A 26,137-nucleotide genomic window follows, 5' to 3' on the forward strand; every position below is an offset into this window, starting at 1 on the left:
GCTACAAAGCACAGATTGGACCTGACCTCATCCTGCACGGAGGCCCCCACCGGCACCCCCAGTCGAGAAGTCCCACAGCCCACGTCCCTGCCCATCTCTCCCTCACCGCTTTCCCCTCTGTGCAAGCCAAGGGCAGGGCTGCTGCCTCAGGGCTCTCTGAAGCACCGGCCCTCCCCATGCCACTGGAACCAGCACCCCCCCCCCCCCCCGCATCCGTGCATCCTCTGCTTCCTCACACTCGAGTGTGGGTATCTGCAGTCTGACCTCAGCATTCTGTACATTCTCTCCCATGAGCTCATCTCTCACCTGCAGAGAGCACCTTCCCGACCATGTCAATGCCTGTGGCTGCCTGCTATTCTTAGGGAGGCCTCCAACAGAGCATGGCCCCGAAGTCCAGAGGCTCCCCTCCTGCAAAGCCGCCTCTGCCGCAGGACTGCAGCACAAGGCTCACCACGCTTTGGGGCGCAGACCTCAAGCTGCCTCCTCCTCCGCCAGCCACAGCCGCGCCCAGCTGCTCTTCTGCCACGGCCCTTCTCGCCACTGCCTTTACCCCTCACCACCTGGCCTTCTGCCTGTACCTTCCTTTCCTTTCTAAGTGCGCTCCATGTCCTGCTGGTTGTGTCTTACTAAGGCACAACTGCCTCGTGTCTTCCACCACATTCCAGGGCTTCCCCCAACCTCAGGATGGGACTGACTCGTGACCCGGCCCGCAGGGCTCTCATGGTGCCTCCCTCACCTGGCTTCTGCACTCAGCCACCTTGCAGGTGCCACCAAGTCTGGTGGCCAGGCAAGAACACGGCAAACTCAGACTCCAGCTTTACCTTGCAAGATCCTAAAGCTCCTTAGTGGGCCAGGCTGAGCCCCTCCTGAGACCCACTCTCCTGCACTGACAGCAATCTCTCCTAGTTTAGATCTCTGAGTCCGTGGGGCTCATGGAAAAGTAAGCTCATGCTGCCCGGCCCAGAGTAAAGTGAAGAGGTGTCCGAATGACAGCCGAGATCAGCTAGGGAACACAGGTGACTCGGAAATGTCGTCTGTGACGGGGAGAGCAGGTGAGTCGCAGAGACAGATTGGCACCTCTGTGGTTCGGGCCATAGACTCATCATACAGTAGAAATCCCTAGAACAATGGAGCTGTAACAAGCCCAGTGATGGGTGCTGACTTAATGAGAAAACACTTCTTACTCCTGGGATGCCCTACCCAGAGAGACCTGCTCTTTAAAATGGAGAGGTAGGGGGGAAGGGGGTGTCTGCACAGGCCTGGAAAGCCAGACTCCACCACTGTCTGACACATTGGCTTACCAAGCATGTCTGTTCCTCCTGTAGGGACAAGGGCAGAAGAGCATCACAGCGGGGCAGCATGGGCCACCAAGCTCATGTCCTGACCCTGGTGCCGGGCCAGCAGTGCCATCTCCAACCGGGCCTTGGTGTCTGCACACTTCCCTGCACGGAGGGACTGCCACAACCAGTAGCCCAGTGGGCTGCCGCCTGGACTTCTCCTTGTGATAAAATCATCGACCTTTGGGTCTGAACCCTCGTCTCCCCTGGGTTTGGCCAATACAAGTTAGGAGGTCAGGCTTGTGCACAAGTGTCCCCGGACCAGGACATCAGGTTCTTGGAGAAATGTTTCTGCAGGAGCCTGTGTCCCCCAACTCCACGCCCAGCCGGTCCCCCAACTCCACCCCGGGCTCACATGTATCTGGAAGCCATAGTTTCTCTGGACTGGATACTCGGTGACGTCGTAACATGTAGACAAGTCAATTTCCCCATCCAAGTCAGCCGCCTACAAAGAGAAAGGAAAAGTCAACACCCGGACAAGCGATTTCCACATTAGCTTTATGCTCATAGCCGTATACGCTGATGAGTGAGGATTCCGCCTATCCTTGCTGCATGGAAGCATCCATGCCACGTCCCCATCCTGCCAGACATGGCCCATGCCAGTGGTTCTGCAACCCGATGCTTGGACTCTCTTTTATTCTTAAAAATTGAGGACCCCAAAGAGTTTTTATTATGTGGCTTTTATCTATTGATGATATTCAGCATATTAGAAATAAGGTAGAAAAAGGTAAAATGTATTTGCTCATTTAAGAATACAATGATCCATTTTATTTTTTCACAAAAAATATTCTAAAAAATCAGCAAGGGATTTTTGCAAATCTTTCTTTAAATGCTTGGCTTCCAAGGACCGCTGGATTCTCACATCTACGGCTACGCTCATCCTATACAATATACCATTTTGAGTGAAGCACGGTTGACCCTTGAACAATATGGGTTTGAATTGCGTGGGTCCAGGTTACACATGGATTTTTTTTTGATGTAGTACAGTACTGTAAATGTATTTTCTCTTCCTTATGATTTTCTTAATGCCCTTTTCTCTAGCTTACTTTATTCTAAGAATACAGTACACGATACACATAACATGCAAACGTTAAGGCTTGTGATCAACAGTAGGCTCTTAGTTGCATCTGGAGGGAGTCAAAAGTTATATGCAGGTTTTCGACTGTAGAAGGGGACGGCACCCTCAATCCCTGTGTCTATTCAAGGGTCAACTGTATATGCAGACAGTCCAACCTTACATAGATACAGACTGGAAAAGAGAGATGTATTTTAAGACACATTTCTTTTTTTCCGGTTTTGTTGAGGAATAACAGACACATCACTGTTGAAGGTGAGCGGCACAATGGTTTGATTGACTTGCACTGTGAAAAGTTGTACTCTCTTAAAGGTTAACTGCAAAACGAAATCTGAAATCCCATCAAGGGACTTTCCATACTACTGTATTAAAATCCATGGTTTTTTGCTGCCTCTGAATGGACCTTTACTCCTGAAGTGATTTTGTAACTTTTGCATATTGGTCTTTTGGAAGACATCAAGTTATGGGTATCTTTCACAAGTGGATACATTTCATTACAAGAGCTCAAAACAAGTTAGTATCAGCACCCATGTGGTCAGGACAGTCTGTAAGGAAAGGGAAACGGTCAAGTTTGTGATGGGGAAAACACATTTTCCGAAGTTCCAATTTCACTTGAAGGCTCAAACTGGCAACAAATCGTCAGCTGTTTTCTTTGAAGGGATAGATTCACTTGGTTCACTTTTAAGAAAGTGCCGAACGCCTGAAGCGAGCAATGTGTGTCTCAGCAGCTCTCTCTGGTGCAGCAAGTACTGCACGAGGAGACGCCACCGGCTCGGCCAGCAACGCGGACGGGGTGTACGTGCTTTCCCACGAGGTACCCCAGACTCCAGTATGCAGCAAAAGTAACTTACACTCACGGTCGATTTTGAATCATGGGATATAGAAGAGTTTTCAAGAACTGAGGCTTTAAATGGCATCTTAATTTTGTAACAATGGTTTTGGGTAGACCAGCCCCCCAGAAGGGTCTCCAGGGGTCCACAGGCCACACTCAGACTGCCGGTCTATGCACACACTACCAACCACACATGCTTCTGCGTTTCCTGATGTCAGGCAGCACTAGGGGCCTGCTGCTCACACCACCCTCAGCTCCCCCGTATCCCCAACATCTTTCCACTGAAGTCCATAAAGAACTTCTTTTCCTAAGGTTCACGGTATATAAATAAATATAACCAGACCCTAATGACAGATTATTAGATCCTCGCCATTCTGCTACTCTGACAAAAGTGCCGGGATGGCTAATCCTGCGCACAGATCTTTTCCTATTCATGGAAATGCATCTGAAGGATTTCTGGAGTGGAATGCAAGGGGAAAGGTAGGAACACAGACTTGCCAAATTGCTCAAAAGAGATGATTTTTTTTTTGTAGGTGAAGAAAAAAGAGCCCCTTCTGGTTGGTCTTCAAGCAAGGAATCAAGGCCGTCTACAGGGCCAATCAAATTCACTTGTCACATCCCATCTTTGTCCAAAAGATAAGAGACAAGATTTAGTTCTCTTTCGGGGCGCCTGGGTGGCTCAGTGGGTTAAGCCGCTGCCTTCGGCTCGGGTCATGATCTCAGGGTCCTGGGATCGAGTCCCGCATCCGTCTCTCTGCTCGGCGGCGAGCCTGCTTCCCTCTCTCTCTCTCTCTACCTGCCTCTCTGTCTACTTGTGGTCTCTCTCTGTCAAATAAATAAATTAAAAAATCTAAAAAAAAAAAAAAAGATTTAGTTCTGTTTCTTCAAGAGACTCCATTCTCCATGAAATCTTTTGTAGAAAAAACAAAACTGCTCATCCTCGGTTTTAAAATAAGACATCTTTCAGTGTTTTTCAAAGAGCAGAGAAAAGAGAAGCCACTCAAACACACCACCCACGTGCCGAAAGCAGGGCCTCTACACAGCCAGTGTCTCAGGAAGAATCAGTCACGACAGCATCAAAAGCTGGTCACACCATGCTCAGCCTTCCCCCCAAATCTAGACCAGGAAACCCATGACGGCAACTTAGACACCAGTCGACAGACAGAAGGGGCCTGGAGCCCGGAGAAGCAGTGGCCGGGAGCCAGAGCTGCCGGGTGCCACCTGGACCGCTTTAGCTGTCTCCACAACCAGGAAGGAAATCAAGACACTCACCTCCTCAGCCGCCGAGTCCCTGTAGTATCTCAGACTTTGATCAGCGAGGACAAACCAGTGTTTCTTCCACTAAAAGGGAAGGGAAAAAGCAGACTCAACTAGAGCAGAGCAGCACACTTACTGCTCCACAGTGATCCACAGCCAGAGTCCTGGCGGAACCTCCCAGAGCGCAGGAAAAGCAGAGGGCAGGCGGCCCCTCCCACGAGTGGCAGACACACGCAGGACTCTGCCCCGGCCGCAGGCAGCCATGCACTCAGGACCCCAGGGCTCTTGCTAAGCTGCGGCTCCCGTGACGAGGCAGCATGGAGAGCTGGGTGGGCCGCAGGCTATGACTCTCTGTAACCCACAGCGGTGTGGCTGGTGAAAAGTGCTTCGCAGTCCTTAATCTCAACTCCAGAGGCTGCAGACAGGGGGATGGGCCCTCAGAGCTGAAAAGTGGCTGCGGAAACAGCATCTCCATCCTCAGGTGGCTGCCTGTGAGCCACAACCACTGGTGGCTAACCAGAGGGGTGTGCCCACCTGCAGCCAGCAGGAGCAAACCAGCCAGCTAGCTTCCCAAGTCTTCGCTGTGAGTAGCAAGGAGGGAGACTTGAGTCTTCAGACAAGGCCAGGGGGATTGATATGGAGGAGAGAGAAAAAGAGGATGTTTCGGCACAGAAACTCAGGAAGCACAGAAGGGAGCTCGGGAGGGCAGGCTTTCGGGGCCTCTCTCGGTATGGGCTGGCAGGCTCCCCTTCATGCCTTCTTGGAGGCCTGGCCTTCCAGCCCCAAGCAGGGTCGCTGTGGAGCTGGCAGGTCCGGCTGCAGAGGGGTCTTTCTGCTTGAGTCTGAAGGCCAGCACGCACCGCACCGGCTCCTCCCAGGACGGCATCAGAGCTGGAGGCTTTGGTAGAGTCTAGAAGCCCTTGGCTGCTGTCCACTCGTCCTGCCTTGTAAGCAACCCCAAGCCAACCACACAACCAGAGGCTTCCTGGGAAGCCTGGGCTCCCGGGGAACTTTGAGAAAGGAGTAGCAGGTAGGGAGCTAGAGTTGGAGGACGCTCCCCTGGCCTGAGGCTGGGGCCCTTGTGGGGTTCAGGAGGGCAGCCTTCTCCAGGGACCCCTGCCCCCGACTGCAGAACTGAGGCTGGGGAGGCTCTGCACCTCCACTTCCCTGAGGAGATGGGGGTCTCGGCCATACCGCCGTCCTGGCCCAGCAGACAAGAGGCCGCGCTGGCTCTGGCGGATGGAGCCGGTGTTCCTACACCTGGCAGGGGCAAGGCCGGGAAGCCCTCGAACCAGCTCTGAAGCGCGTCAGAGGCCCGGCAGCCCCGAGTGCTCACCTGGCCGTCTTCATACTGCTTGGTCAGCCAGCCTTTCTTGAAATTCAGCAGGTCGGGCTAGGAAAGGGAGAAGAAGAGTTCAGAAGAAAGCACACTGATACCCCGTCATGTGGAAAGGGTGGCTGAGGCACAGACATTTCTGTCCAGATGGTGGGCAGCAGGGAGAGGGCTTTCTCCGCCTGACCGCAAACACTCTGCAGACCCACGTGTCATCACAGGACGAGATGCCGGGCTTGGCGGGCTGACGAAGAGGGAAGGGGAAGGGCACGGCCCCAGAGCCCTGGGAGCAGCTGGGCGGCCCGGACGCTCTGGGGGAAGCCCTGGTGACATCCGTGGCGGCTGCCTGGCAGCACAGAATGGCCCAGAGGGAGGGTCAGTGAGTGTTTCCCACGAAGGGGAAAATCTGCAGTGAACCCTAAAAGAAGAAATCAGAAGTTCTCACAGAAGCCACGGAAAGACTGAGAAAGGAAGCCTGAAGAACAGAGTCCACGTACAGTGCTGAGCAAGGGAGTAGCAGCAAGCCTGCGGAGGCCTGGAGGCTACATATCCAACAGGATGGGCTTTAGGCTCCATTTCCTGGCAAGATGCAAGGCCCGGACAGCGGACGGGAAAGCAGAGGACGCTGTCCTGCTGGGGTCTCCTGCACCCACGTCCCTGGGCCTGCTGAGCCGCAGGAGGAGGCGCCCGCGGATGACCTGCAGCACATCAGGGCCTGGCCTGTGTTTCACGCCTGGACACCTGCAAAGCCAGCGCCTGAAGAGATGTGGAGCACCCTTCCCCTCGCCCCGTGTGCTTGCCCTCCACTATCCCTACCGCTGTCTCAGCCAGAAACAGGCTGGGACGTCTTTCTGCACCTGAAGGACTCAGGGGTTATTATGAGAACAGGTGTACAGTGGCAGGACCACAATGAGCAACCCATGTTCTGGGAGTCTCTGTTCCAAATCTCTGAGCCACACCCAGACTCAAGAAAAAAACAAACCTCCTCCGGGTAAGAAGCCCTCCTGCCCCTGCTCAGGCTCATGTCACTGTGTGGGTGGTGGCTCCACTCCCTAGGGGTAGAAGTGGCACCCACCATGGACCCCAGGTCACCCTGTGAGCAGCTGTCCTCCACTCCCAGGGCCTCTGGCCGGCTGCTCTCAGCTCTCCGAGGGAGCGATGCTCCTATCTGACCACGCCCCACCCGCACCCCTACTGCTGTAGCTCAAAGGACCTAGGGCCAAGGCCTTTCTCCTCCTGTGGTGAAAACACCACAAACAAGGCAAGGGCTCCCAGCAAGAGGGGGCTCCTGCCTGCAAAACGTGGCTGAAACAAGCACCCAAAACAAGAACCGAGGTTCCCTGCTGTGGCCCTGGTTTCCCGAAGTCAGATCTTGCTGTCTTGACCAAGTGGCCTCCTCCACCAGGGACTTCAGAGCTCAGGATGCCCGTGGAGTCCAGAAAGGGGAAAGAAACACAGCATCTGCTTCCCATGCACAGACACAAAGGCCAGTGCAGAGGGGACAGCCAGCATGGACGCACGGACATAAGCAGACAGTGACCCCAAGTGACAGAAGTAGCAGGAGCAGCGTCTCCAGGCCTCGGTGCGCGGGCGCCTGGGCTCACCGTCAGGGAGGACTCCGTGGACCTCCTGTCCAGTGACTTGGCTCTTCGGTGTGGAGACAGGGGGGAGGCCGAGGTGTCCGGGAGAGGCGCTGTGGGGGCTTCGCTGGGGAGGTCCTGTGGCAGAGAGCAGCCGCCAGTCAGTACAAGTCAGTACACTCCAGCGGGGCACAGGGACACCAGCAGCCAGATCTGCGGGAGGGTCAAGACTGTTCCCAGGCAAGGACGAGAGCACTGTGTCTGGGGTCCCATGGCAAGTCTGGGCCAGCATGGGGACCGGAGCCAGCGTCCTGGGACTCCTTTTCCAGCACCTCCCGCTTCACACGGTGGGTTCAAAGACGTGCTAGCTGTTGAAGCAGCCTTTTCTTTCAGATGCACTTGCCACCATCACTCTCCTGGTGGCACCTCCGTTCCCTGGCTGCTTGGGGGTCACAGAAGAAAGAGCCCCAGACTCTGTGGCAGCCAGCAGCAAAACACCTCATAAACCCAAAGAGAAGGTGGAGAGGAAGATGAACCCGGACACAGCAGGGCCACAAGAGGCGGGTGGGCTGCCCGGGAGGAGGAGGAGGGTTCAGAAGAGGGAGCTGCCCAGGGACTAAGTAGAGAAGCAAGTGCTATGGCTGCCACTCGAAAGAAAGAGGAAGGAAGGTGCTCAGCCTCATGGCTGGGCTGCCTCAGAGAGGAAGAGAGCAGCTCTAGCTAAGACCTGGGATCTAAGGCTCGTCAGACTAGCATTGAGCAGAAATGGATGAAGTTCTGACAGGAAGATGCAGAAGACAGGCCTTGCCCTCAAGAAAGTCACTCACTGGAGGAGAGGAGACATGAGCCAATGACTACGCAACGAGAGCGGGAAGCCCAGCAGCAGTGCGTCCAGGTGTGTGTTTGGGGGGCCTGTGAGAAGGTGTGGGGCCACGTGCTGACCGTGCCCCACGGCCGCACATGGCACTGCCTGGGCCTCAGCGTCAGCCCCGGACCCCAGGCGCTCACCCGTTTCCGGGGAAACGCCCTCTTCTCACTGCGACCCTGGCGAGTGTCACTTGATGGTGAGGGCCCAGCTGACAAGTTCGTCTCCATGTGCTCTGCCTTCTCAATGTCCAAGGCCTCAAACTTCTCAATGACTTGGGACCTCCTGCAATAGAGGACACGAGGCTGCTGAGGGGGAGACAGGGCCCCCCTCCCAGCCTGAGGCGGGCTTGGTGTTGAGTTGCAGCGGAGCCCCTTCAGCCCACACTGCCATGCCTGGCCCATCCCAGCCTTCCCTGGGCCTCCCCTCCCACACGGCGCATAGGCTGTGCGCACAGCACGATGGCCCAGTCCACCTGACTCCCCTCCCCAAACTCCCTGTCCCACCACCGTGGAGGGGGAAGCCATGCAGGGGCTGGCAGCAGCTCAGGGGCCGGGGCCTTCCCTTTCCCCAGGCCTATCCTTGACCTCTGCCCCCCACACTGGAAGCCCCTGCGCGATCTGTTGACACGCTTGGCAATCACACAGCCCGTTGCCTGGCACCCTCTCCTGAGCCACAGACGTGATCGGAAGGCAACCACCACCTCGGAGGGCGACAGCCTCCGTGCTCCTGGCATTCATTCCTCAGCAGATCATGATGCAACCCTACCCCAGGGCATCCAAAATTTAGCAAGAAAAAGGCCCATGAATTAACATCGGTTCTGCCAACAGTAAAAAGAATCAAAACCAAATTAAAACAAAAATAAAGCAAGTTGATTTCGTGTGAAAAGGCCGGCGCGTCATCAGGCCATCTACGGCTGGAGACCGAGCGGAGATGGGAGCGAAGCAGGCGAAGGAAGGGCGAGTAACGTCACACAGCCACACAGCAGGAGAAGGTGGAGAGGGGCAAGACCTGAAAGAAAAGAAGGCTGGAAAATGAATACACGGAAAGGGACGGCTTTTTAAATCAAATAATGGTAAATCAAAATTATCCAAAGAATCAAAGAAACAAAACCCCGAGGTGATCGGTGAGAAGGGGAAGCCATCCTTGTCCCTGAGTCACAAGGAATGGCCAAGTCAGCCAAAGGCAGGGAGGCCAGGTGGGGCATGTGGCCTGAGGCTGAGTCCTCACCTCTGGGACCGCCCACGGGGGGGGGGGGGGGGGGGGGGGGGGGGGGGGGTTGAGACTTAGACATTGTTTTAAAAAGAGATAAGGCGCAAATGGGAGTCACTCATGCTAAGTCCACTCAATAAACTCACACTTGACATCTAAATTACAGAATTATAGTTGCAACCTCTCCCAGGAGTGGAATCTTAAACTCGCATCAACCTGAAGCCACCCGATCAGCACTGGTGAGGTAACCTGCCTGACAGACCCCTGCTGTCCCCCAAAGGAAGGTGACCTTGCCTGAAATAATGCACTTTGCCAAGAACTTCCTTGTCCCACTCTCTTCTGCCTATAAGTCTTTAACTTCGCACAGCTCCTCAGAGCTCCTTTCTCTCTGCTACATGGGGGGATGCTGAATCACTGAATAAAGCCAATAAGATCTTTAAAACTTCCTCAGTTGAATTTTCTTTTTTCAGGGTTGGTGGCAGTGGTGGGACCTACAGGAAACTTCAGACAGCTTCGAGGGCAATGAGAAACAGCTAGCTGTGGTATGCGCAAACCCTCTGAGGTCTCTGTCTTTCTCACCATTTCTGAGGGCCACAGGAAGTTCCTCCTGGTTCTGAGCTCTGCTCTCTTGGCGTTGCGCTCCTGATTTAACTGGCTTTCTATGGTCCCCACTTGACTAGACCATGCTGGGAACTGTAGCTACTTCAGTCCGCAGTTCCCCATTTGATGGGAATCCCGGACCACGGCTCCCATTCTCTGGGGTCTGCTGGTTCAATACTTCCCTGAGTGCCCAGCTCCACAGTGAGAACTGCTGGTGGCGCAAAGCCTTTCTCTGGTTAGTCACATAGCAGTTCCTGCTGGTTAAGGTGCACACAAGGTAAAGGCTATTGCGGATGAGACGCTCAGAAGCCAAAACCTACAAAACTGATGGGCACAGGCCGAGCATTAAAAACCTATTAGAGCGTTTGCCAGCTAGCCCTAAGACTGCTGTGTTAGCGTAACCTGGTCATACAACGGTATTGCAGTGACACTGGGTTACCTGCCAACCTCAGAAAATTTCCATGCAATAAGTATGGTACACTGTAAAACACCACAGAATTCCTAACGCAGCAGCATAGCCCTTTAGGTATTCATTTGACTCTGGGAGACTCACAGGCTTAGCTAGAAGAAATAGGATCTTTAAATTCTAGAGTTGAGGGGCGTCTGGGTGGTTCTCAGTTGGTAAGCGTCTGCCTTCGGGTCAGTTCCTGATCTCAGGGTTCTGGGACTGAGGGGGTTCCCTGCTCAGTGGGGAGTGTGCATCTCCTTCTGCCCCTCCCCGACTGGCTCATGTTGGCAGGCATGCTCTCTCTCTCTCTCTCTCTCTCTCAAATAAAAAAAAAAAAATCTTAAAAAAAAAAAATTCCGGAGTTCAGCACACCAACTTTTAGCATATCTAGTTATTTTATGGCTAAGAACTATAGTCCCAGAAGCTATAGATATCTACAAAAATGCAAAATCTTGCTAAAGATAATCTAGATTTACAATGGCCAATATGGGAATATTCCAATTAGAAAAGATCATTTATTTAAGAAGTACACTGAAAAGCAAGGGTTCTAAATCAAGCAAACAGAATGGAGTAACTATTTTAATTGGTATGCAAAAGCTTCCAAAGGCTTCAAGATTCCAAAACAGTTTCACTGAAGTTTTTTTTGCAAAGGCTAATGAAAGATTAAAGACACAAAAGATACCTAAAACAATATGTAGGCCTCCCCCTCACACTCTTCTAGGAGTACAACATCAAAACACTTGCCCAGACATCAGCGTATCATTTGTAAGCAATTGGGCCATTATAAAAAAAATTTGTCCTCAAAGGTTCTAGTTAAATCCTTCAATATCAACTTGAATACCCCCATATCTGCCTTTGAAGGAGATTCCTCCCCACCATATGGGCTCCTCCCAGAGTTGGTGGGATTCTGAGGGATTTTCTGATAAAGTGCTATGTTATTCCCTTAAACAGCCAAGAAAAACTAAAATTAAAATTAACAAAAAATCTTGCCAAATTCTCGTAGATACCAAAGACTACAGAGGGGATTCTGGGAAAACTGGTAGAAGCCAGAGACAAGTGAGAATGCACACCTCTCCTGAATCGCCGGCTGCAATGCCCCATTAGCCCAAAAGCAAAAATAAAATGTCATGCTGTCCTTTTCTTTCCAAACCCAAACACACTGGTTCTTGATCCTTTCTTTCTCAGGGACAGCTACTGCCTTCTTGCTTGTCTTGTGACTTAAGAATCTGGCTTGCTTTTCTGTCTGAATAGGACATGCAGGTTGCTGGTTCTTTCCTTTGACTATCTTAGAGTAACTCTGGATCTTGGGAAGATAGTAAGTATCCTTTTATACCACCATGGGGTCCCCTCTTACAAAGAAGGGGGGCTATTCACTACTACCAGAAACATCTACTGATGTCCTGGTTGAAAAGTGACAAGATATTTAGAAGAAGTTTTTAAATAACTCTGTGGTCAGAAGTTGGCCAAACTGGAAGCTGATAATCAGAGCCTGATACGAAGTTTTCTTAGGCCTTCTTCCCTAAGCTAAATGAAAACATGTACCCAGATAAAACAGCATCTGAAGCCTCTGTGAAAGGATTTATTAAAACATTCCACAGAAGAACAGTTCCAAATCCAGAAAACAGGAATATTTTGATTTCCATCTCAGTTGGAAAGCTCCTCCCTGATATAAAGAAGCAAACTGAGGATAATGCAGTTGGATAGGTCAACCAACTTAGGATATCATTTAAGTTGCAACCCAATTCTTTGAGGAATTAAAGCAACTGTTCACATCTTATAAATCTTCACAAAACAAGAGATTCGGCTCCAGAAGCAATCTGAAGTCCATTTTTTCTTCTTTTCTTTTTTTTTTTAAACCAACATCAAACCCACCCTCATATCTCTTTAAAGCCTTCTAAGTATAATGAAAACTTTGGCCTTGGGAAACAAAAGTCTTTCTGGGAGGCCTCTACTTGCTTTCCCTGTGCCTCTGTGATGTAAAACGGTCTACCTGGTCTTCTCTATACCTCTAATCTAGGCCTTCTCAGACCTCAGCCAAAGGCAGAGGCTTAACCCACTGAGCCACCCAGGTACCCCCAAATGAAGTCTTCTTTACCTAGAAGTAACTTTAGGATTTCTCAGAGGATCGTTGAGAATCCTAAAAATGAGAGAGATGTTCCCAATTTAGGCTTATTTGTTGTGTTACATCATCATGGGCAGCATTATCAATTCAGTGATACTAAACCTTCTTAGGTTCTAATATGTCCCAATGCAAAATTATCAGTCATAATTCCAGCTGTTATCTTAAATGGTGAATATCACAAAATAACCACATCTCCGGTTATTTCCATTACAACGAACTCTCATCTAATCTTTAACTCTGGACAATTTTAAGTCTTCTGTCACTTACAAAGAGTTATTTTATTCTGATGCCTTCACAGACGTGTTCGTGGAAAGGACTATGACAAGTAAAGATTTCTTCCCCCCCCCTTTTTTCTTTAAAGAGAATGGGGGAGGGGGAGAGGGAGAGAGACTCTTAAGCAGGATCATTAGCTGAACTGTAATCAGGAATCAGTCGATTAACTGGCTGAGACCCCCAGGTACACCAACAAGTAAAGATTTCTCATTAACTTCAAGGCCATAAAACTGAATTGAGGAAGAATTTCCAGAACTAATGGAAACACTGGATTCAAGCAGAATAAGTATTAATTACATAGGGCTGAATGAACTGAGGATGATTAAAATTTTACATGACCTTTTGTGTGAAACACTGCTAGTTCCTCAGTGTTTTACTTTCAAAGATTTAGGGAAACATTTTCACTTAAGTCATCTATGACCTACAGCAATTTGGTAGGGCATACTTTTGTAAACAAAAATGAAACATTTACTTTTTCTCCCTACTGATCCCTCCAGAATTTGTAAACTCTATGGTATTCTTTTCATGGTAATATACTTGGTTATTTCTGTAAGTTCAATAAAAATCTGTTCTCCTTGTAACAGGACACAGATGGAAACACTGGCTATATTACCAAGGCTTTGACTGGAATTTCCTATTTTAGAAATACGCATGGACTCAGATATGGCCAAAGAGCTTTAAAGAACTGCTTGACAAATCGGGCTGGTACCTTGCTTACGGGGTTCCTGGAGCCTTCCAGGTGAGTAAAGAAGGTCAATTCCTGGCAGGCCTCTGAGTCTCAGAACATTTCGGGGAAACTTTGAGAAGAGAGAAAGTCACCCAAACTAAAGGTACTGTAGGTAAAATCTAACGGGGAGTCCTTGGCTTGGCTTCCTGGTTTCAGATAAGAATTCAATCTGAGATTCCTTATGCAAAGTTCCACCAAAGCAGTCTTTAAAAGGGCTTATATGGTCAATCGCTATTCTTGCCGCACTTATAAAATCAGGATAAGTTTAAAGCAAACAAAGTAATTTTATTGTGATGATGTTTAAAATAATAGGAATAACTATAGAGAGAAAAACTGTGTCTGCATCTTTGTAGATATTAGATTCTAAGCTGTAAATGCCTTTGAGGTTTTGCTCCATACCTGCTTATAAATAACCTGGACTGGCTCCTGATTTCTAGTTTTTGCAAATATCTGGCTAGGACTCTCCAAACTAATGTTTCCTAGTTTCTGCCATCCTTCTGATTTGGAATCACTAAGAACAAAGACAGTTCTCAAAGGCTATTCCAAGTCCTCCTCACTCCCCAGATGGCAACCAAACTGCAGGCACCTGAACCTTGGGTCCCCATCTCCCAATTTAAAAGGGCCCCTTCAGAATCTAGGAGCTATAGAGCAGCTGGAGACCTCAACACCAAACTGACGAGGAAGTAGCTGACATCAAAGTGGACTGCTGCCACCCAAGATGCTGGATCAAGACTTCATTCTTTAAACATGAAATGAAATTCTTTCCTCTTCCTTTACTCTACTCTGGCACGGGTCTGGAAAGAAAGCCACCACCCGTATCTCTCAGGCCATTACTAAGGGAGAGCAGGGGGCTGGACAATCTCTCAGATTGCTGGATTTAATAATTAAAAGAGCTCTTTACCAGTCCATGATACTAGAGACGCCCTGGCCCTCCCTGTGACCAATTTCCCTTCTATTCCCAATGGACTCCCTGATCTTAGGAGTCACTCACACAATCCGACTTTTACAGGCACAACATCTAGTGCCTTGTTTTTACCTTTCTACCCTGATAAGCCTGCAGCTCAACAAGGAACTGTCCGTGCTGTGGTCAGTGCCACTTACCGCACCTAGACGGATACTTCTGGGAAATTTGAAACCCAGCTACGTGAAAATCATTGAAAAAGACACTGCACTTAAAAAAAAAATGATTCCTGGGGCACCTGGGTGGCTCAGTGGGTTAAGCCTCTGCCTTTCGCTCAGGTCATGATCCCAGCGTCCTGGGATCGAGCCCCGCATCAGGCTCTCTGCGTGGCGGGGAGCCTGTTTCCTCCTCTCTCTCTCTCTCTCTCTATGCCTGCCTCTCTCCCTACTTGTGATCTCTATCTGTCAAATAAATAAATAAAATCTTTAAAAAAAAAAAAAATGATTCCTTCAGTGGAGGGCTTTCTCTGAATTACTTGATTTCGGTCGGTTTGGGTCTTGGGGACCATGGATCCAAAACACACTCCAGACACTAGGAAGTATCCTGCTTAAGATAACCATAGTAGTCTCCCTCATGCACTACAGTCTCTTAAACGCATGTTTGCAGCCGCTAACCACAAAGCGAATGATCTCCTTAAGACTAGACCATCAGAATGCAATGAAGAGGATAACTGACTTAAAAAAATGTGAACGTGAAATTGTGACTTGTGAGTACCATAGAGATTCAGCAAAAAACGTCATAACCTGTGACTACCAGAGAAACAGCAAAAACTCCAAGAATTTGAGCAGTAGCTGGGAGTGGTGCTAAGGTTTTAAATTTTGATCACGCCACTCAGTTAAGCTGAGAATCTGAACAAAAGTGGGGGGATTGTGGGGTAGCTGGCTGGCTCAGTTAGAGGAAAGGGCCACTCCCGACCTCAGGGTCATGAGTTTGAGCTGCATACTGGGTAGAGATTACTTAAGTAAATAGGTAAATAAATAAAATTTAAGAAAGGGGGTGTTGGGACAATTGCTTAAAATAAATAAATAAATAAATAAATAAAATAATTTTTAAAAAGGTAACAGGCCCAGAATAGAGTCAATTGTGCTATATGCCCAAGTCACCAAATGGTGGTTAAACTCACGGTTTCAACTTCTCCCAGGAGTAGAATCTTAAACTAATCAAATTGGAATTACTAGTCAGCACCAGTGGGGTAATCTACCTGAGAGACCTCTGCTGGCCATCAAAGGAAGGTGACCTTGTCCGAAACAATGCACTCTTTGCTACTGTTAACTTGTTCTGGCCTCTCTTGCCTATAAAAGTCCTTTATTTTGTATAGCTCTTTGGAGCTCCTTTCTGTTTGACAGATGGGATGCTGCCTGATTCATGAATTGTTGACTAAAGCCAAGAAGATCTTTAGAATTTACTCAGCTGAATTTTTCTTCTTTCCCCTTCCTTCCTTCCTTTTACACAATATTAACATGTCACCAAACCAGAGGCCTGTCCTCCCAGGAACACCAGGCAAATGTCCCAAGGTCACCTCACAGGAAGGGTTTTACTTGCATTCTGGGCTCAAGGCAGAGAGTCAAGGGGAAGCAAGGGCCTCTGAGCCCAAAAGATTAAAATCTAACGGAAGACTAACGTCTAACTCTATAAGGAAAAAGAGAAAAAGGGCTCAAATTCTGAGACCCTGCCAGGAGACCAGCTTTTACTCAGGGAGGGCTACCATTAAAAATGGATCTCTGAGGATTTCTGCATCAAAGAAGGCTGAAGCCCAAGTGTAGAAGACCCGGGGCTCCTGGGCCCTCTGCTCCTCTCTGAGCTCTGGTGCCCTGAGCTTCTGGGGAATCTCTTCCAGGCACAGAGCTTGTTCCCAGGCTGGCAGGGGCCGCAGCTGAGGGAGCAGAGCAGAGGGCAAGCAAGCGCGGGAAGTTCAGGCGGCAGTGGCAGCGCCTGGGAACCACAGGAAGCTCTTGTCAGTGCTCGGCCTGGTCAGGCAGAGGGTGTCACGTGCCCCGCCATCCTAGAGGGCTTTGGGGAAGGTTCCAGGTCCACGCACAGAGCTAGGTACCATCACTCGCAGAATGAGAGCCCCTCCACCCGACCCAGAAAGAGGCCCACGGGGCTCACATGCTGCAGGCCTGCAGGGCTGGCTAGAGAGGAGTCAGCCGAGGAAAGGAAAGTGGCGCTTAGTGCAGCCTCCGCACACAGCAGGGGTTTCTGGGCCGGTGGGCCATGGCTTATTTTGGCTTATCTGACAAAGCAAGTGAGCTGCCTGTATACTGGCTCCCGAGGTACTGCAGGCGTGGCCGCAGAGGTCTCCCTGGGCTGGCGGATGGCACAGAAAGGCGGCACCTGCACCTCCGCTCTGCTTCCCCTCCCCAGGTTCCCAGCCGAGGGGACGTAAGGACCGCACAAGAGCCAGGGCTGGTGTCAGTCACCAAGAACTCAACAAGGGCTACGGCCTCCCCAGGCTGGTTCAGCAGTGACTCCCCATCCAGGAAACATTCTAAAAGCTCTGGAGCAAATGCGAAGAGCAGAGAATATCGGCCCGTAAAGGCTCCCTTCGGGGCCACGGCTTGTCAGGAAACCAGCCCCCACTGTCTCCCCAGCCGGGCTCCCGGGCAGCCGGGCCCAGCGGCCACTCTGGATAGCTGCGGCAGACGTCCTGCCAATATGTGGTTCTGCTCTATTCAACCAGGACCCAGGGATCCAATCAAGCACAGGGAGGGCTACTCCCAAGTAGCACAGGCCTCGCAAAGTGACAGCAGCCAGTCAGATGTCATCAGGGTAAGAAAGTGACATTACAGTGTTAGGATGCAGAGCTGCTGGGCTCCAGGGGTGCCAGTACCCAGTGAAAACCCACGTCGTGGTTGTGAGGAGCATGCAGAAAGTAAAGTCCCGGAGATGACGTCTACCCCGGGAGGCTAGACAAGAACAAGTTCAAAGCCAAGCAGGTGTGCTGAATGTTAATTCCTTGGTCTGCTGCTACCCCAGGGCCTAGCTGCCCACTCAGGAGCCTCCAGGACCTGCGGTCTGCCCGCTGGCCAGCGTGAAGTCTCCCCTGCCCTGGCCCACGGGCCTCCTCAGTGTCGGCAAGCCCCTCCACTGATATATTTGCTCAGGTGCTTGAAGGACAGTTCTTGGCCCTCTCCTGGTCACATCAGGGAGAGGGCTCTTCCCAGGTAAAGGCCCAGAGTGCAGGTATGTCCTGGCTCTGCTGTACAGGCTGTTGACTTAAGGAGTCTCCCCACTTCGGAGCTCCCATCTCTATGTCCACACACTGGGATGTGACACAGGACCTCTCAGTTACGAACCAAACAAGAAGACAGCCAAGTGCTTGGAGGTCACCTCCCAGGCAATAGGTCAGCTTCCCTCTCCCTCTGCCTAAGAATTAGGCACATCTGTTTTCTTCTCAAAGACCGAACAAATCTGCGCATCTCCTCCTTACTCTGGAGGGGGCCACTGGGGCTTTGGGAGAGCAGGTGTGTATTAAGGAAAGGCACCCTGGGGGCGCCTGGGTGGCTCAGTGGATTAAGCCGCTGCCTTCGGCTCCTATCAGAAGGGGGGCACTCCAGCACTCTGGTCCAGGACAGGGCCTCAGACATGGAACCAAGCACTCTCCCCAGCTCTCTGGGAAGCACAGGGCCAGTGGAACAAGAAGGGAGGACAGAGCACTCCTCTCTTCAGACCATCCCTTATCCCAGTTCCTGCCCTAAGTCCCCTCCCTAAGGCTTGTGCCTCTCCAGGAAGCTGCGTTCTGCCAGCCTCCCCGTTTCACATTCCAGCCAAACCTGGATGCAGTGATGCTCCAGGGCACCTGGGAATGTCAAGGGCTGCCCAGCTTCCCTGTGCTGCCCACCCCAACGCCTTTCATGCCCTTCACCCGTGCCCAAGACTGGAGGGGCAAGGGGCGCTTCTGCCACCATCTGCCTCTCCAGGCTCTTCCTGCCTCCATGGTCATCTCAGAGGACAGACAAGGGCCAAGAAGGAAAAGATCCAGCTACATAAGGCCCAAGTGGCTGAGAACACACCGGGGGGCCCTTAAGGTCTCAGTGCCAAGAGGCACTCACAGGAAGCAGACAGCCTCTGGCCCAGGGGTCTGGGTGCCCAGAGATGCTATGTTTCTGGCTAACGGGGCCTGAGAGTTCCGTGACTAGAATCTAGGGTCAAAAGGGAAAGCTTCCCCACATGCTCTGAATGGAAAGGGAGGACAAGTGCCCTCCTGCAAGGAAGGCTTAGGGAACATGGAAGTGTGTATGTCAAAGTGTTTGTGTGTGTGAAGTGTAAAAAGCATGTTATCAGGACAGAGGAGAGAGGGAGCGGGTAGTGTAAGGGAGAATGTGAGTATACACGAGAGACTGCGCACAGGTAGGGGAGTGTGTCCATGGCACGTGTGGCCCCATAACCCACTCCTTACCTCCTCTCGTTGCCAAACAGACGGGCCACCTCTTCCCTGCCAGGGCTCCGGGCCCGAGTCCTATTCTCCAGCCGCCTTCTCTCCACCTGGAAGGCTTCTCGGTGGCTGATCCTGACGGCCTTAGGGACGTCGGCCAGGGCGGCATACTGCCTGCTGGCTTTAAAGGCAAAGGTGCACCCCGGTCTCTCTGTTCCCCGCCCCCCAGCGCTGCCGGAGTCCATGTGGGTGGGGGGCCGGCTGGCCACATCCAGGGAGCCAAGAGAGCTGCTGTAGACCATTCGGCTGGGGGTTCGAGAACCTGGGGAAGGAAGGGGATGACCAAGCTCCTGGGAGGGCGGTCCGGGGCCACTATACCTGTTGTTGGGGGTGCTGGGGCTGGGAGGGGAGAGCGGCGGGGGCAGCTGCTGCTCCTCGGCCTTCAAGTCCTGCTTGGTTTTCTCCAGGGAGAAGTAGCCGCTCTCTACCCGGACTTTGCGGCCACAATCCATGCGGTCACTGCTCATGGTGCTCTCCTCTGGAAGAGAGAAGGGGGAGTCAGGAGATGTACTTAGCCTGTCGCCACCTTTGGTTTCTGGGGACTTTTTAAAGAGCCCATGTAGATCCAAACAGGGGCCATCTCTCTACCTCCCATCTCTGCAGCCATCCATACAGGGCTCACCCAAGGGCAGAATCATGGGACAGAAACGAAATGTCCTTCCCACACATGCGCCTCATCCATCTCACTCTAAGCTGGCTGCATCTGCTACACTGTCAGGGGGTCAGCAAGCTTCTAGTCTGAGGGCCAGTTTGGGAGAGCAGGATCCCCGACCAGGAGAGATGCCCACTAACAACCACTTCTTACCACACATCAAGGAGGAAATCAAGGGCTAACTAACTGGCTGTTCAGCCTGTTAGGGCATTTGGGGAGGGCAGAGGCAGAGGACTTCCGCGGGAACTAAAGGGGTGCAGGGGACTACCCACGAAGGACTCGGGCTGCTTCACCCCCAGCTGCTGCTAAATGCATTTTGGCCTGAATGAACTGGGTCAGTCCCAACTGCCCCCTTGTCTTTAATGAGCTGGACAAAATGCAAATAGGAAAAGCCAGCCTATGTCATGCAGAGCCCTCTGGGGCCCAGAGCAGGGAGGCGGAGACTGCTGCCCTGCTTCTGCTCGGGCGATTCCAAAGTGCTAAGTGGAGAGAGCAGAGCAAAGCCTCCTAAGCACCTGGGGGCCTGGCAGGATGGCACAGTGAGGAGAAGGATGAGGCTGCGCTCAGGACACACTGAGCTTCCAGGTTCCAGGCCGGGAACACAGGGCAGCCGTGGGGGCAGGAACCAGAGGCCTCCCTCCACAAGCCTCATTCCAGAGGGTTTGATTCTCACAACACCCACCTGGGGCTGAGACAGCAGGTACTACCTTCCTCCTTTACAGATGGGACTTAAGAGCCAGAGGGGCAAGGCCAAGGCTGGAGCCCAGGAATCCCAGCCCCACCCAGGCCAGGCCCTGCCAAGTGCTGATGGATACAGGTGAAGGAGCCTGAGGCCCGGGGCTCAGTGTCCCTGAGTTCTCAGTGCCAGCTGCATTGGGACGGCGGCCTGCTCCAGCGCTGTGAGGCTGGCCACCAGAACAGGCGTGCACACAAGCCATTCCGGCTCCCACTTACCATCTTTGCTCTCCAGCCCAGGTTCCCTCAGGGTGCTGGCAGCAGGAGGCTGGCTCGGGCTGGGACTCTGAGCGGGACTGAGACTGCTCCCATCGGGCTGGTCCTTGGCCCTCATTTCTTCCTGCCAGAGTGTAGACTTGGTGGTGGGGACCTTCTCAGCACTGGGAATGCTGCTGCTACTGCTGCTGCTGGTGACAGCCACCTTGGCTGGCCCTGGTTCCTAAGGGAGATAGGTAGAGAGGGGTGTGTGTGTATGTGTGTGTGTGTGCGCGTGCGCGTGCAGTCCCGGGGCACACAGTCTGGGCTGGTACACAGGTCCTGGCTGCCTAGGCGCCTGGCTGCGGGGGACGCCAAGGTCAACTACACCATGTCAGTGGCCTGGAATCCCCAGAAGAGGAGACTCAGAGATATCTTGGTGAGGGCAAAAGCTCCACCTGGATGGCCCTGTGGCCTTTTGTCTTCCACAGCCCCAGTCCCTACGCCTGAAGTGCTGGGTCCCACCAGCCTCAGGCCAAATTCAGCACATACATGGAGCGAATGTACAGGGTTTCTGCTTGGACCTCTGATGCCAGACACATGCAAGCTCTCCCTGCCAACAAAACCACAGAGCCCAGAGCAGCTGACCAGGCATTAAAGGTGAAATAACAAGTGACTGGCTCAGAGTTCGTCATTTCCAGACTTATAGGTAATTAAGACATGAGTCAGGAAAGATGGGACGGGGTAAAGAAAGAACGCACCATTGAGATGGCCTGCTGGGTGAATGCAAAGCAGGTGTTCATATAGACCCCAGGCCGGAGTCAGCCCTTGGCCTTCCCCACCTCCCCGTTCTGGTCTTAGAAGCTGAAATGCGACACCTGGGACACTATGTGAAAGAAAGAGTCATCAGATATAACCCAAACATCCAACCTATACTCACGCCCTCCCACCTGCTCAGTCGCACAAACTAGATGGCAGCTTATAGTCCAGATGGGAACAGTGTCCATCCCATCTCTCCCCAGATCCGAGCCGGTGCTGCTCTGTCGGAGAAGCATTCATGCGGAGGTACTTGACCAGATACAAGAGTCCATTTCCAGAGCATGCAGAGAACCTTAACTCAACAGCCCAAACCAAGAGTCCAGACTCGGGCAGAACTGGGATCCCAGCACAGTGAGCCATGGGGGATCCCAGCTGCCCCACAGTACTACCTCACACCCTGGGCACACCCCCCTGCTTGGCCCAGGGTCCGGGATGCCAGCTGCAGAGGGCACTGCCAGCAAGAGGGCTTGGAGGCCTCTCAAAAATTGGGCGCCTGGGTGGCTCAGTCATTAAGCCTCTGCCTTTGGCTCAGGTCATGATCCCAGCGTCCTGGGATTGAGCCCCACATCAGGTTCCCTGCTCGGCAGGGCACTGGCTTCTCCCTCTCCAGCTTCCCTGTGCTTGTGTTCCCTTTCTTGCTATCTCTCGCTGTCATAAAAAACAAAAGAAGAAGAAGAAGAAGAAGAAGACCTGTCCTAGAGCTGTCTTCCACTAAACATGGGGGATAATATACAAATCCTCACCTTCCACTGCATCCTGGTGGCCAAACCTCAGTTTTAGAAACCGACCTTCACCCAATTCTGAGTAGGGGCCGTTGGCAAGGCTGACACGGGTTCTGTGTCCATGAATCACCTGCACAGACCCGGTATCAACCAGCAGGCTGTCTGACAGCTACTGAGCACGGACTGTGTGCTGGGCTCTGGGGCATCACTGCACCATCCAGGTCCTCCCCAACACACCCCACAAGGGAGGCTGCCTGGGTTGAGAGAACAGCCCACCCAGGCTCACAAGGACGTATCCACCAGACTGAGGCTTCAAGCCCGTTCTACCACCTGACACCCCCAGGAGTGGCACAGGGTGGCCGGGGTGCTTTGGATGGGCACTCTAAAGGACCCACTGAGAAGCCATGGCACCAGGTATCAAAATGGGAAAAAACAGGCATGTTATCAGGTCCAAAATTTTCCATGGCCTTGCAAGGATTCTAGGCCTCATTAGATGAGGTAAAGAAAAAGAACCCTCTTCCCACAGACCCAGGAAATGCCCGACTGCCCATTTGGTCAGAGCCACCAACAGACCTGGCTCCCAGGAGAGTCCCTATAGCTCTGACCCACTTTGCAAGAAATGGACTTCTTGAAATAGCAATGGTTTTGGACAGTTTCCTGAGGGCTCCAACACAACCAGGCACTCATGATCTCAGGAGAGCTACCCTAGGGCCACCTGGACCTCCAGTCAGCATACTGCCCTCAATCCATGTCCCAGCAATGCTTCCCTCAAGCAGAAGTCACTCCAGGTCCCCCTGCCATGGCCCCTTCCAACAAAAAGGAGTCTTCTGTTCAAAGGCCAGAAGCCAGAGGCTGGGCATGCTCTGGTAGGCTCGGGACAGAGCTGGGATTCCTCCTACAGAGCTGCGTGGGGTGACATGAAGACTGGTCTTGGTGAATCCGTCCCCTCTGTGGAAGACAGGCTGCGCCAGGGTAGGCAGAGGTTGCCAGAAAGGACTAAAGAGGAAGAGCCAGGTGGCTGTGCTTCAGAGAGGGGTGGCCTAGGCTGCCAGAGCCCTTAGCCCCATGCTGTGGGTCAAGTGCCCACGGCATATGCATACCCCTTTCTGGAGCCTGGGTGACCCCCACAGTGAGGGGGTGGGCTGGCAGGGATCCCCAAGAGGCAGAGGAAATTCTAGGCCTGAGATCCAATGAGCCATGACAGGGAACTTGGGAAACAAATACATTTCTCAGCACCACATGGCTACACACCCACTTCTGGCCCTGGGGCCTCCCAACCTGTGCGGGGCTGGCTGCACCCGCAGATCCCTCTCTGTGCTCCCCACTTCTGGAGAACTTGTCCCAGAGAATGATGGCCCTGAATGGTAGCCAAGGTCCATAGGCAGTTCTCTTTCCCTCCGTCAGAGCCTCTGCCTTCTACCGCCTCTATGCCAAGCCTTGCCGCATGAGTGGAGACAGAAGAACAGTCTGGCAGCAGGAACAAAGCCACACCAGCTTCCAGGAGAGGGGGTGGGTGGGTGACACAGGGAAGCCTGATCTCTGGGTAAAGTTGCTTCTCTTCTCCAAAGCAGATGTATGGTGAGTTAAGACTTGGCACAGGCCAGGTTGGAGCTATGCGGCACTGTTTCTGCTCCCCACACGGTCACCACTGTGATGGGGCGGTGCCGGGATTCACAACGACAGAGACCCCCAGGTGCCCACTACAGAGGAAGGAGGGAGAAGTGCCAGGTCCCCTACATGCTAGTCCTGCATGGTTGGGACACCTGCACAGCTCAGGGCGATCGATGCTGCAGTGAGGTCTGTGTTCTTTATTTGGCTACTGAGAAAGGGTTTTCAAAGCAGGGAGGGAAAGAGGACACAGGACAGAAGGCAGGCCCAGGTGAAGTGGCCTCTGTAGCCCCTGCCTGTGAGCTAAGCAGACGCTCTCTCTAGAAGGGGTTTTATAGAAAGCCTTCCTTTCTACTTTCTGGACACAGAAACTGAGCAGAGGCCCAACCCGAAGGAGGGAGACAGCCCGGAGTGGGCTGTGCCGTGCCCTGGTAAAGCAGCAGGCGCCCAGGTAGAAAACACGACGCTGGAGAATAGGAAGCAATCAGAACACATGGGGGAGCCTGAGAAGCAGCAGGGTACTGGACCAGGAGGGACGTTCCTCCTGGCCTGCCTCTGCTCACACTGAGCTGTCTGTTGTTTTACAGGTCTCTGAAGAAAGGCCGAGAAGTAAGGGCCCAGCCTGGGAGGCTGGGGAGACGGGAGGAACCAGCATTCCTGAACTCCACCTAATGAACCAAGCCTCCCAACCCACACACCTGGCAGGGGAGACAGGCGGCCCCTGACCTTGTCAGAGTCCCAGATCTGGTATTTGGGGAGAGGGTGTAAAATCTCCATCCTTCCTGTCTTAGTCACACCCCGAGTAAATCTCCTCCTCCTCTTTAGACATCTCAGTATCAGGGAAAGTCTTCCCTCTTAGAGTAAACAGCGGCTAAGCAGCAGCTCTGGAAACCACACCTCTCAGGCCTCAGAGGCCCTGGCCAGGGCTAGACTGTCTCCTTGGTGTCCTGGCTCTGCTGGCGCCCCTGCCCCCAGTCTAGAGGCTATCTGCTCCCCCTGCAGCCTAACTCTCATCCTCCCACAGGGCCTGCTCTTAGAAAAGAACTCGCGGACTGTCTATGACTGGAACTCCCAACTGTTCAAGACATCCTTGTTCACGTGGGACCCTATGGATGCTCCTGCCTGAGTTCCCAGGGCAGGGCACGGCACAGCAATGCTTCCTCACCCCACTGATTTTATCCAAAACTCCCTCAGGCCACAGAGAAATGAGGCCAGATATGGGGTCTTACGTTCCGGCCTCTACAGGGGCCCTGAAAGCTTTAGGCTTCCCTCCCTGCTCCCTTTGGGGCATCCAAACACCTTCAGCATCGGGCTGTGGAGCAGAAGCCTGCCAAGAGATCCCCAACTCTTCTCTGGAGAGACCCCACTGACCTTCTGACACAAAGTCACAGGGAGATGAGCCCCAGATGAAAGTTCACAGCTTCCAGAAACCAGTGGAATCATATGTGATGTTCCTGGGAGCAAGGGGCAGAAGGAAGAGAGCCCTGCCAGGCTGGGTCTGCCGGGCTCCGACGGGAATAAGCAGAGCAGGCAGGGACACCCGGGCTCTAAGACACCTCAGAGAAGTGGGTCATCTCCCCACCGTGTGATCACGGGGCTCCCACCACCGACTGCAGAAGTGAAGCGCAGCTGTGGCTGACCAGCACTATCTTGGGGGGAGGGACAGGCGAGCAGGAGGGACACAACCAAGAGCCCTGGTCTGGGCCAAACACGTCTCCTGCACACAGTCACCTGACCTGGAGGCCAGAGCTCCACTCCAGCACTGCTTCCACAGCATCACTATAGAAATGCAGAGCGAGTCTACACGCCATTACTCTGCCTGGGGTTATTCTCTCAAACTGGGGCATTTGTGTGCGTATCCGCTGTTCCCCAGCAGGACGCCCCACTTTCAGTCTCCAGGAAGGTCTCTGACTGCATTGTGCTGACTTCTCGTCAGGTATGCTACCCTCCAGGGGATGCTGGCCTGAGGCTCATTGGAGAGCGTGGACAGAGGGCAAACAATGACCATCAGCTGAGAGCAGGGCCCAGGGCTGCACTCCCTCAAGGCCGGTGCATGGCAGGGCCGGTGCATGGCGGGGCCAGGGGAGGCGGATGTGGGCTGGTGGTGGTGGTACACAGTCCAATACACACCCCTGGTCCTGTCTGGGCGGACCTCTACCACTCGGTGAAGCAGAGTGGCCACTAAGGACTGCTGAGTCCCGGGGGGTGGCTCAGTTTCTGTCACGGGCTGGCTCCCTGTCAGACTCTGGGCCTTGCGAGATGCCAAAGGGACCCTCATCCCCATCCTGCTCACTCCTGGGGGGTTGCTGTGAGGCTCGATCAGGCAAGGCAAAGCACTCGGTAACACTG

General features: G+C 52.8%; 1 protein-coding gene across 7 annotated transcripts in view; it reads right to left on the bottom strand.

The window, feature by feature from the left end:
• Window positions 1–26,137, bottom strand: part of LOC123929077 (myosin phosphatase Rho interacting protein) — a 154,217-nt gene that overhangs the window by 40,184 nt on the left and 87,896 nt on the right. For 3 of the 7 annotated variants that reach the window (XM_045984311.1, XM_045984310.1, XM_045984309.1), the window contains exons 6-12: window positions 20,664–20,883; window positions 19,022–19,535; window positions 8,423–8,564; window positions 7,439–7,552; window positions 5,838–5,894; window positions 4,517–4,585; window positions 1,693–1,782 (exon numbers count right to left, since the gene is read on the bottom strand). In XM_045984311.1, the coding sequence (XP_045840267.1) occupies window positions 1,693–1,782; window positions 4,517–4,585; window positions 5,838–5,894; window positions 7,439–7,552; window positions 8,423–8,564; window positions 19,022–19,535; window positions 20,664–20,883 (1,206 nt within the window). The remainder of the gene's footprint in view (window positions 1–1,692; window positions 1,783–4,516; window positions 4,586–5,837; window positions 5,895–7,438; window positions 7,553–8,422; window positions 8,565–19,021; window positions 19,536–20,663; window positions 20,884–26,137) is intronic. The other 4 variants (XM_045984313.1, XM_045984314.1, XM_045984315.1 and 1 more) reach the window with 2 other exon arrangements.

This window comes from Meles meles, chromosome 18 (assembly GCF_922984935.1).
Source record: "Meles meles chromosome 18, mMelMel3.1 paternal haplotype, whole genome shotgun sequence".
NCBI classification, from domain to species: Eukaryota; Metazoa; Chordata; class Mammalia; order Carnivora; family Mustelidae; genus Meles; species Meles meles.